General features: G+C 32.1%; 1 protein-coding gene across 2 annotated transcripts; it reads right to left on the bottom strand.

Annotated features, from left to right (window-relative positions):
- Positions 1-401: 401 nt before the first annotated feature.
- Positions 402-10,441, bottom strand: AAPT1 (aminoalcoholphosphotransferase 1). 2 transcript variants are annotated; one of them, XM_085716430.1, is made up of 19 exons: positions 10,301-10,441; positions 6,180-7,095; positions 6,021-6,071; positions 5,695-5,772; positions 5,202-5,277; positions 5,082-5,104; positions 4,902-5,002; positions 4,630-4,724; positions 4,281-4,349; positions 3,853-3,922; positions 3,547-3,610; positions 3,433-3,473; positions 3,266-3,350; positions 2,591-2,653; positions 2,203-2,261; positions 2,049-2,101; positions 1,656-1,728; positions 1,018-1,060; positions 402-642 (listed from the first exon to the last, which is right to left on the bottom strand). In XM_085716430.1, exons 2-18 carry the CDS (start codon positions 6,180-6,182, stop codon positions 1,039-1,041), a joined length of 1,026 nt encoding a protein of 341 aa, XP_085572556.1. In that variant the 5' UTR covers positions 6,183-7,095; positions 10,301-10,441; the 3' UTR covers positions 402-642; positions 1,018-1,038. The 2 variants fall into 2 exon arrangements, with proteins under 2 accessions (XP_085572556.1, XP_085572557.1); XM_085716431.1 differs by lacking the exon at positions 10,301-10,441 and having other exon boundaries at positions 6,180-6,189; positions 6,903-7,077.
- Between the last annotated feature and the right edge of the window lie 1,829 nt (positions 10,442-12,270).

Below are 12,270 nucleotides of genomic sequence, written 5' to 3'. Positions count from 1 at the left end.
TAATTAAAATTTTAGAATTAATTGAACAAATCATGTTAACATATGTTATTTTTTGAACACTTATTATGTCGATGCTTTGACGATATATCATATTCTATAAAGAAGTAGACATAGTAAACCCTACAACACCTTTTTTGCGTGTGTGAGGGTATCGAACCTAGGTCGCCAGAGTTGAAAAACAAAGCAAGTGATTCTAGGGTAACCGGCTTGGTACAACACCTCTCATCTCTTTAAATTTAAATTATTAGATATATTGTTAGTCCTATTTAATTAAACAAGGAGATTATTATATTTTGAAAATTATTAAGTACCATTCATCTCTTCCAAAGTTTCTCACCTTCTCATATTTGTTCTTCATCTATTTATAATATTTGCTCCTCATGGGAAGCCAAGGTTGTCACTTGAAGATAAGATGGAACCATACCTTTTTTGAAGATGGAACCATACATTAAAAATAAAAAGAGGTATTTTCCTTTTAAATTCATATTAAAGCTAACATGAATATATTCATAGTGGTGAAAATGAAATTTTTCCACAAATAAATCTCCTAACCTATCTAAGAATCAATACATAATGAAAATTTTCCTTGTAGCAAAATTAGTATTGACCAAAACCTTGCCAGTAGTTCTCTTGACTTGCAAGCTGAAATGACAAAAAAAAGTGAATCAACAAAACATGGAGAGAGGAAATGGATTGTGTGTTTGGTTCTGCGGCGATGAAAATTAACTATGAATTAATTCATTTTGATCAAAAGTTAATTTGATGTATAATTATTTAAGTTTTGATACATTCACGTAAAAGTAAGTTGCATAACAAATCTGAGAAAAAATTATGTTCGGAGGCAAAAGCTCAAATTCCTAATTTTGTGCTAGAATCCATTCTAGAGAGAATCAATTTTACTCGGGAATACTCTAACATGTCAATCAATTTTACTTGTCCAAAATCACTTTTGCCTTTCACAAAAGTGATCCAAGAAAATGTCCAAAAACTCAACCAATGAATTAGAAAAGGGCATACCTAAATGAAATCTTGGTAGATTTAAGCTTCCTTCCTAGTTATCCTGCAATGGAACAATAGAAAAGCACTTAGAATCAAAAGACACTGTTCTTAACAAAAACAAAATAAAAAATATGCCATAGCAAGCACAAGTTATCAACAACTTGTCAAAAAACAAAGTTGAACAAGAACACAGATTTATGTACTAATTTGCCAAATGATACACATATAGTTGTATAGATAACCAAAATTCTTAATAAAGACACCAAACAAAAGAGAAAAAACCACACTTAGGACCTATAATGCGGCGACATACATGATATGGACACCGACATGAATACATATATACTTATTATGATTAATTAAAATATTAACATCGTTTAGATAAACTTGTGTGTGAGAAGCATCCAAGACGTGTCAAAGGTTTTTTTAGGACACTTGTCCGAGTTGTTTGTCTGTCGGACACTGACACATGTTTGCCAACCCGGACACATAGCTTAGGACAAGTTATCACCAACTGTTCCAAAAACAAAGTTCAACAAAAACATATATTTATGTACTAATTTCAATGAAAAACTCCACATATAGTAGCATAGAAAACAAATTTTATATATACACTAACAATACATTAGACACTAATTTAGTTCAAGTTAACTTACCTGAAGCAATATATTCCCAGGGCATTCGTAATTTCATGAATGACTGATGTCGCGAAATGCAAGTAAAGCGATGCTGTGTTTGCAGAAACAGAATCATCAGGCAGGAAAAATTGAAGTGATATACAATAAACTGCATAAGTACTACATCTCAATTGTAAAACAAAACTAAAATTCCATCCCTGATATTAATAAATTTTCAAGAAATCGTTGAAACTGAAATTCATCGATCACAGTAGTCTCTCTGAGATGATATCAAAGATTGAATTAACTGATCCAAAAGAATAAACGTAATTGATGATTTTCAATTTCATGGACCGTTTTAAATTTTCGCAAGTTGTGTGGAGTAAATTGTTCGAGGCCTGCAATATCAATGATTAAACCGGGTATATGTACCTGTAAATGCACAGTAACCAAGAAGAACTAGTCTCTCATTAACTAAAGGAACCCTGCCAAAAATATATCAAACAATTTCCATAAGATAAATGTTACTGTAATAATTAAATAACATCAATCAACGGAATTTAGAAAGTAAAATCACAGTACATACCCATCATTTAGCCTTGATGCAAGTGCATTAGCAATGGCAAGTGGTAGATACATGAGGGACTGTACAAGATGAACAATGCTTACATTAATTATCTTTGTGAAATAAACTTTAACAATTAATATCTCTTTAATGAATTTGGCTACATTGATCAAAGCTTTTCGTTGAGCTAACATTTTCTTTGCCGTCATGAACACGTCATGAACGATGAGAACTCAATTATTATTATAAAATTATTGATTCATTACTTCATTAGATACTCATAGGATAACAAAGCCTTTTCGTGCTAGGTGGAGTCGGTTACATGGATTAGACTACATCATAAATTCAACTCAAGTATTGAACTCAAAGATAATTCAGAAATTAACATCCAAATAAAACAGCTTAATACCATGCACATTCCAGTTTTTAAGCCTTTTGGTTCATCACATAAGTGAGACAAAATCATCCTTCCCTGCAAAATTGAGCTTCTATCAGTAAAAGTCATACTGTAAGGAGTTAGATTGTACATAAAGGAATCTAAAATGCAAGATCCATAATTTTAGAAGTATACTAAGAAACTACCAAGGGAAGTGGAACCTACCACAATCATAGTGGCAAGCAAAGAACTTTTATTTCAAATTATGAAAGTTAGTGAATTTACTAACGAAATTATGTGGTTATTTTTGTAATAAAAAACTATAACTTATCTAAGAAATTGACGAAGTCTAAGGGTCTGTTTGCAATGGCTTAATTAAGTTTATCTATTAGCATAAGCAATTGTGAAACTGTTTGGAAGAGCTTATAGAAACAACTTATGACATATCCATTGGCTGTGATAGTTTATGAAAACAGCTTGTATCTTGTATGAAAATAGTTCGATTTTATTTTATCTTTTGTTATAGAAATAGTTTATACAAGAAAACTTGTATGAAAAGCATTTATGCTATAAGCGCTTAATAAGCTGTTTATCCAAACAAGGCCTAAAATAAGCTGTTTATCCAAACAAGGCCTAAGCCTACCTCAACCCTAGAAGCTATCTTACAAAACTCAACAGTTCTACGGATTTAAGACATAGCTATCTTACCACAAGATATCCGAAAGTAAGCCCAGTTCCCATGACAACTAAATGTGGATAATTGGCTATGATGTCAGATGGTGACAAATAATCCCTGCAACAAAATCATTTAAGTATAAGCTTATATTTAAAAGAAAACCAGAAACAAAAATGACGCGTCTTGAGTTGAGTTATACCACATAAGCACTCCTCCGACAAGGACAACAAACGGATAAAGCTGCACACAAAAAAGCAACCATCAACAAAGTAACCAGATTATAGGAAAGAATTCCAATAGGAAAAAATCTTACCATTGCTAACGCAAGAGGCATACTTCCATTTCTCGACTTCACAACCTTATAAACATTGATAACACTGCATAGAACCAATAGATAATAATAATGTTAACATTTGAAAAAACCTTCATCAAATAACTTCGTAAATAAGTATACAGAAACACAAGGATCAATATGCAGTAACAAAATATAAAGTTAACCTAAAAGAAATTGTTTCAGGTTTAAAAGTTGGAAAAGAATGCAGAAACTTTATGCCAAGGACTAATGCGGTACTGTGCATGCTAGAAAAGATTAAACTTCAATAGTTTTAGCTATACATACTTGAGTGCGACGGTTGGTATGACTCCAAAAGCTATCATCAAACACAATATAGCACTGTATGTCGGTACATCTGAAATCCGGAAAGAAATTTCAAAAATCAAGCAACAGTATATCAAAAACTTACACAATAATGAGACTAACTATAAATAGACCAATAATCATTTTCAAGTAATGCTCGACTATATCATTTGAAGGTTGTGTAAACCAGATCATATTGGACAAGCATAATTAACACCGGCGATAGAACTAATATTTCTTACAAAATAAATGGTTAAATGTACAAAACAATTGTCTCCATATACAAAAAATAAAAATATTAGGGATGTCAAACTCAAGTCGAAGTATAATCATTATCGCAATTAGCATTAAAGAATAGAGAAAATTAAGCCTTTGTCCGAGATAAAGAATATAAAGACGGAGAGTCTTACCAGAAATAAAAGGCAACCAATTCAAAAAAGGCAAAGACTTTCCAAATTGCTGAGCCCACCATTCAGCACCTGTAGAAAAATAATTACAACAATAACAATACGCATTGGCTTTTTAAGCATATGTAATGATAAACGAGTTTAATATGCATGCACTGATGGTGTAAAAAAAGTTATACACAAACGTCCAATAAGATCTCACCATTTACATAAGTTATTAATTTATTAGTTTCTAAAATATCTGCATAAATATCTAAAAGGTGAAATTTGATTGAATGTTTGTATAAAACTATTTTACACTATCATTGTATACAAATTTAATTTACCATAAAAACTCACAGAAAGGGCATACCAACGACAGCAGTGAAAAAGTGACAGAGGTATATTATCATAAGACCCTCCGTAGGTCCATTTACAACAGGAAGTATCAGTGTATTGGTGAAATAGCTGCATCAAAAACATTTAAAAGAATATCAATATTGCTATACTGTCTAAAAGTATGTGAAGAATACAGTATCAAATTGTCCGATCATGCCGAATTGTTAGAATAGATGTAGGCTTGAGAATCAGATGCATTTCATTCAAATACAATGCTATATACAGGACAAGAACATGGTAACTTACTGCTCCCACGTTGCGCCATAAAATGTAACTGCAGATATTAACCACCACCAGAAAGTACTTCTTCCACACATGGATGTGCTCCCAAAAGCAAGTGCTTCAAACTGAAAAGCAGTTCTCAAGATGACATTATTTTCTTTTGATGGTTTGAACAAAATAGCCAAAAAGCTAAAAGAGACATACTGTACAAGCAAGTGCATCACACCCTGCAATATAGTCAAAAATATCTTTCATCAATGATATTCATGTATACATGAAGAAAAATATAATAACAGAATGAAAAATACGGTGAAGGAAAATAACCATGATCGAACAGCTCCCCTAATGGACTTGAAGAATTCGTTCGTCTAGCTTGCTTCCCATCAACAGCATCAAATGTCTATATATAAACAAATTAATCACAAACTTAGTCATCATAACACAAAAGACTCCTATTGATAAACCATAAGAATCTTTAACAAAAATAGTGTGCTTTCGTCATTAAAAGTGTGTTTTTCAGTCCTTGGCGAGAATAAAAAAATAGGCAATGAAAAAGCTTAACACCGTATTTATGGAAGTGTTTTAGTGCACTCATCTTGACTCGGATTAGTCGAAGTCCAATATGATCTCTAGATAGTGAGAGTCGCACAAAAAAAAGGACTAAAGCACGATATTTCTTTAAATATAGGAACTAAATAAAAAGGAACCAATTTCAAAAGACTTCTTTATCAAGTATCAAATATATATTGAAGCATGAAATTTACCAAAATCGGTTACCATCAAGAGACTGGTACCACAATATGAGAATTTAACCAACCTGGTATAAAAACAAAAGTAGCCCGTGTGCAAAATGAACCCATCTTGGAGGAGCTGTGTCCAATTGAGGTGAGTATATCTGGATAAAATTAAGAAATATCATTTCCACAAACATGTATCGAAAACTTTACTAAAGAAAATCTCAATAAATCATGAAATTAATCAGCAATATTAAAGGTACTTCGTATATGCTTGTTTCCAAAAATTGCTGATTTCACTGTATATCATTTCGCAAAATAAAAATTAATGTGAGGAACAGGAAAATTATCACTATTATGTTTTCGACTTTATGGATTAGGATGATTAATGGACTCAGGTTTCACTTACATAACCAAGCAATGCAGACAATAGTAGCATCATAAATCCCATCAGAGTTATCTGGAACAAAACAATTTAACAAATATCAGAGCCAATGATATAGCTTATGATCGTAATAACAGTAACAATTACAGATGATACTACAAAATAAAGGAAGCAAAGGTTTACCATGTTTGGACTGCAAAATATCGCAGAAGCCAAAATGCCGAGTAACGCGGATATATGAAATAAAAGGTAGAAGTTAGTGATAAAGAAATTAAAAATAAAAGTAAAAGGATTGTAGGATAATTAACCAAGAGTATCAACAGAATAGTAAAAATGAGAAATTTTATCCTCTTTTTAATTCCCGCCAAACCCTCTCTATACCTTAAGGATATGGCTAACTTTGCGTGCTCATTTAAACTAGAAATGATAGTATCAAGATCAAGATGAAGATACATAACAATGAATCAATGATACTATATTATTATAAGAGAAAAATTTCACAGAATAACAAATCTCAATTTCACATACAAATTTCGTAATGTGTCCTGAATCAACCCTACAAAACTAAGTCGATGGATGTCTCTCACTTATAAACACTTTATTAGGTCATATCTCACCCAATGTGGAACTCTCATACCTCCTAACACCCAAAATTGGACGTCTCGAGTGTGACTCGAGTGGCGCGATGCGATAGAGGGTGGGCCTAATGAATATTGGATAGACTCGGATACCAACTTAGAATTTGGGTTGGGCCTAACTCAACTCTACAAAACTGACTTGTGAAGTGGGAAATGGCTCCCACTTAAAAACATTTTTTTACGTCATATCTCATCTAGTATAAAATAATAGATATTTTTATTATTAAAGCAACTGAGTTATAACAAAAGAAATGACAAAAGTACTCACGGCATCCATAGAGGAAAAAAGTGAACAAAGCGAGTCCAGAAGGGCTGTAGTACATATTTTGCCACATAGGAATGATCTACACCACTATATTTGTATCTATGCAGAGCTGCAACACCATGAGAACCAATATAACCCATTCTCTCTATCAAAACTATACAATAAGCTTCAAAATCCAGTCAAATCTTAGCACAACCTGCAAAAATTTGAAGAAAAATAATAAACTGATCGGTTAAATATACGAATTAGGCCGAGTGACAAATTCAAAGCTCAAAAACCAAATTGAACAAATTTAAAAGGACAAGCATGATTTAGTTATGGATTATATATTGAAACTATGCATTTTTCCAAGTGTTGTCCAAATCAAACAACGCGACAATATTTAGTTATGGGGAAAGAACAATTTTTTATATAAAATACGAAAAAATGGGAAACAAAACATCAAACAGGTACATAAGACACCCTGAATGGAATAGTACTTAGCAGTCACATCCAAAACAGTAAGGTGATCGATGAGCTTAAACTGCGGTTATTAATCATGCAAATAAACAAAGGCTTCAGATTTCAAATAAAGGCGAGGTGAGCGTCTCAGGGGGACAGAGGGGGATAGAGGTCAATCTCTGAGGTTCTTATCTTAGCAGTAACTGTATAAGGGTTTTGCAAACTATCAATGTTATGCTATCTTCATTAACTAAGAGTCCCTTTCTTCAGCGAAGTATGCGCTTTCTGTAGCCTCTTGCCTTAAGGCTTTAAGGCCCTGTTTAGATAAACAACTTAATTAAGTGCTTATTGCATAACCGCTTATCATATAAATGCTTATGTATAACCAATTTCTATAGCAAAAGATAAAATAAAGTTAAACTAAAACTATTTCATATAAGCTACAAATCATGTTTAGAACTATTATGGACAGCTTATGAAAATAAAGCTGGAAAGTGGAAACAACTTATGTACATGTCATAAGTTGTTTCCATAAACTTTCTCAAACAGACCTTAAAACCTACTAGTGCCTTGTGGGCGCCTTTAACCATCGACTATTAGTAGAAATCATTGTTTAAGAGAGTTCACATTACAAAGTAAAAAATTCGTACGGACGTGAAGATTTTCAATTACCTCTATAATCAAACAACCTGATTATAGATAAGTTTTTGTTACTTTTTTATACCACACCCAATTTTCATAGTTGAATAATCAAATTATTCAATTTCTGAAAAAACTTTATTACTCTAGTCACAGTAAAATTTAAGTAATCTCTCAGTTTCAAGACACAAATTCCAGTAATAACTTTTCTGATAAAAAAAAAGATAGCAATCTGATCCACACAAAAAAAAAATCAAATATTTTGCATCTCATCAATCAACAAACAACAATTATGGTGTTTCTGTCTAGAAAAATGTTGTCGACGGCAGATGATGGAATATCGAGGAAGGCCAAAAATCCGCCATATAAACACACCATTGCGGCCAATGGCACCACCATGGCAGAATTCCTTCATAAATTTCCTATGGCGGTTATCCAAAAATCCGACATGCCATGACCGTCATTTAACAACAGTGTAGAAATAGGCACTAAGCACAAAATATGTAACTTAAAGCTGAAAGAAATGCAATGGCAAGACAGGTTAACAGAAGAGTTACTCAAAAGACTAGTAGGAAATGGAATCATTCACCTCATTATAAACTCACTCATCCTCTCTTCATTCATTCAAAGTGCAAACATGTAACCTTTGAGGAAAAACATTCTAGAACGCAGAACGGCAATTTCTAGCGATCTAAACAACCCATCAAATTTTTAACACACACAAAGTAGATTGCTCATAACCTATAGAGCTCATAACAGGAAAATATTTGACACAAACACTGGTCACTAACACGTAGAAATTAATAATAATTTCTTTTATCGGTGTCAGACAAGGGACAAACCTTCAATTAAGGTGTCACTGCTCCATAAACTCATAACAACTATACAACACAAATACATGAACTATCTACTAATTCATGAGTCATACCTAAACAGGAAAATATGTTAAAAAAATATAAGCTTTGAGGAAAATTATTCTATAGCAGCAATTTTAGGGATCTAAACATTCCATCAAATCTTTAACAAAACACACAAAGTAGATTGCACATAGCCTATAAAGCACTAACACTGACATGGACACTGTAGTCTGTACATGACACTAATACACACCGCCACGTAGACACCAGTAATAGTTTAAAAGATATAGGTGATTGAGTGTAACCAAGTGTATCAGTGTCGTGACTCGTGTCGGTATCCACAAATACATATGTTAATATATTTAATTCACTGTAATTTGCTGTTAATATTTCTAATTTGTTGTTAGTTTCATTGTTTAATATACAGCTTTCAATTGGGTATAATGAATTCCTAAACTATATTCATCAATTGGGTAAGTATACTCATTTGACAGCTATACTAACAACTATGCTACAAACTAACTGGCAGCTTTGACAGCTATATACTAAACAAACTAACTAACAACAAATTCAAAATATTAACAGCAAATTATATATATTAACAACACAGACGCCCGTAATAATTTAAAAAGATATACATAAGTGATTGAATGTAACCACATGTATTGGTATCGCGTTAGTGTGTCAGACACTGGACATGCCTTCAATTGGAAATGTCGTTGTTACATAGCTCATAACAACTATACGACACAAATACATGGACTAAACAGAATAGATTGCTCATAACCTATTAAGCACTAGCATGACATCGACACCGACACATAAACACATGTACTAATGTTGTGTCAGTTTCAGACGCCTAGACATGTCAAGCACCATACACACCTTCAATTACAAACATCGCCGTCACATAGCTCATAGAAACTACACAACACAAATACATGAACTAAACATCCCATCAAATCAAATCTTTAACAAAACACACAAAGTAGATTGCACATGTCATGACCTATAAAGCTCGGACACTGACCCAGAGAGAGACACCGTACACGACACAGACACTAATACACACCGCCACGTAGACACCAGTAATAATTGAAAAAGATATAAGTGATTGAATGTAACTACATGTATCGTGCCAGTGAACTGGACACGCCGCTACATAGCTCGTAACAACTACACAACCACATTAACTATCTAGTAATTCATAATAACCACACAATCAAAACACACACACACACACACACACACACACACACACACACACACACACACACACACACTATCATTCTTACTAAGCAAAACAACATATAAAAATCATAAATAACACACAAAGGGTATGATCAAAAACAAATATCTTTCAGAAAAAATGCAACGGATCGAAAAACAAAAAGCATTATGCGATACCCTTTTGGAGAAAAAACAGGAATACAAAGAGAAAGAGAAAAGGTGGAATCTTAATACCAAATCATTTGTTGCAGCGAGAGAGAAGGTTCATGAAAATGGAAGGATTTGAAGAAGACAGCGAGAAAAGAATGAACAGAGTGTGTTGTGTTGTGTTGTGTTGTTTCGTAACCTCCAACGTAGGATTTGGTTCCAAGCTTTGCTTTTTCCAAACGCTATTTTGTCCTTTTGTTGTTTTTAGATTTACGACGACTTAGTGAAAAACCTAAATTGCTTTTTACGATATTCTCTTGGGTTAATAGTGTTTTGTCAGTAATATAGTTTATTTCCGGTTTTATATCTTGTAAAATATTTTTTTTATTTACCCTGTAAAATATTTTTGTTTTGATTTACTCTTTAATAGGTCATTCAAAAACTAATTTTTTATTTTTTTCTTCAGAAATTCTGGTTTTTGAATGACCTATTAAGGGGTAAATCAAAACAAAAATATTTTACAGGGGGTTAATTTAAAAAAAAAATTTACAGGGTGTAAAACCGAAAATGATCTATATTACAGAGGGTAAAGCAACATTAACCCTTTTCTCTTAATCCAATTTTGTTTTCCTACAAAAAAATAAAATTGAATTAGTCCCTAACATATAAAATTTTAACAAACAAATCATTAAAAATAATTGTTTATATAATTAAAAAATATATTTTTAGGGCACGATAGTTTGAAAGTAAGTTAAAGTGATTATTTTTGGTCCTCGTGAGCTTAGCTCAGTTGGTATGGACAATGCATAAAAATATACATGGTCCGGGGTTCAAACCCCGGCCACCACAAAAAAAAAGTGATTATTTTTGGCAATTTTTATTAAAGTTTGAGATCATTTGTATTTGTTTATGATAATTAAAATTGTTTATGATAATTAAAATTATTTTTTATATTTTATTTCGTCAGTCATTTTTTAGGGTCTTAATTTTCTTTGAGTGTTTTTTGTCAAAGAAAAAAATTGACTGCTCCTTTGTGTGTGTTGTTAAAGTGGTTATTTTTTGACAAATTTTTAGGTAATCTCTTCTACGATACATGAACAATTAGTTTTTTTTATGTTAATCCTTCAATTTAATCCGGATTCGGCAATTCCGAAGGAAAAGGTCCTAGTCATTCAGATTCGGTCGTGGGATAAGGATAGTTTGAGTCAAAAATTGTTTTATCTAGGAATTAAATTCGGGTTCTAAACGATTTGTCATTGGTATAGCTCATTAACATAACTCAATTGCTTGGTTAATTGTTTAGTATTTATTTTATGGGTCATGTTAACTTGTGCCCTGACACAAGTTAAGAAACTAAAAATAGAATTAAAAGACAACTTTTGCATTGAAAATATAAAGTTTTAGACTTTTAATACAATGAATGTACAATTTTCAAGAAAAAGTTTCTATGTTTAGTTTTTAAACTTGTGCCCCAAGGGCACAAGTTAACATTTCCCTTGTTTTATTTATATTTTCAAACAAATATTTTTATATTTAATTCCAATGATGAGTGATATTTGCTCTTTAATGCTTCATAAAAGCAATTCACTGTTTTTGGATGCATTTATTTCTTTTTCTACGGTAAACCACAACATTCTTTCTTTTTTTGGTAAAAATCATTCATCCCATATGACACATATCATGGAGTAGTGCTACTAGAAGGTTGAAACATACTTATATTGTGACATTTTAAAATTAATACATATAGCAAAACATGTCAAAATCTGGGTAGAACATTACCAAACAAATACTAACTTAGCAGTAGTAACCAAATTAATTTATTCTACACATAGTTAGTGGATTGAGGAACCATAGTCTTTAAACTCATCAAGTTACAAATCATATCTTTGGACTATATAGGTTCTCAAAAGGAATTGTGTGTCAACCAATGATTATTAAACTTAGGGAAATGTTAACTTGTGCCCTTGAGGCATAAGTTAAGGAACCAAAAGTATAAGTTTTTTCTTAAAATTGTGCATTCAATGTCTTGAAAGTTTCAAAAGTTATCTTTTCAACAT

The sequence above is a fragment of the Medicago sativa genome, chromosome 6, assembly GCF_051527215.1.
Source record: "Medicago sativa cultivar Bolivia chromosome 6, Bolivia_mono, whole genome shotgun sequence".
NCBI classification, from domain to species: Eukaryota; Viridiplantae; Streptophyta; class Magnoliopsida; order Fabales; family Fabaceae; genus Medicago; species Medicago sativa.
This window is presented reverse-complemented; position numbering and strand designations above follow the sequence as displayed.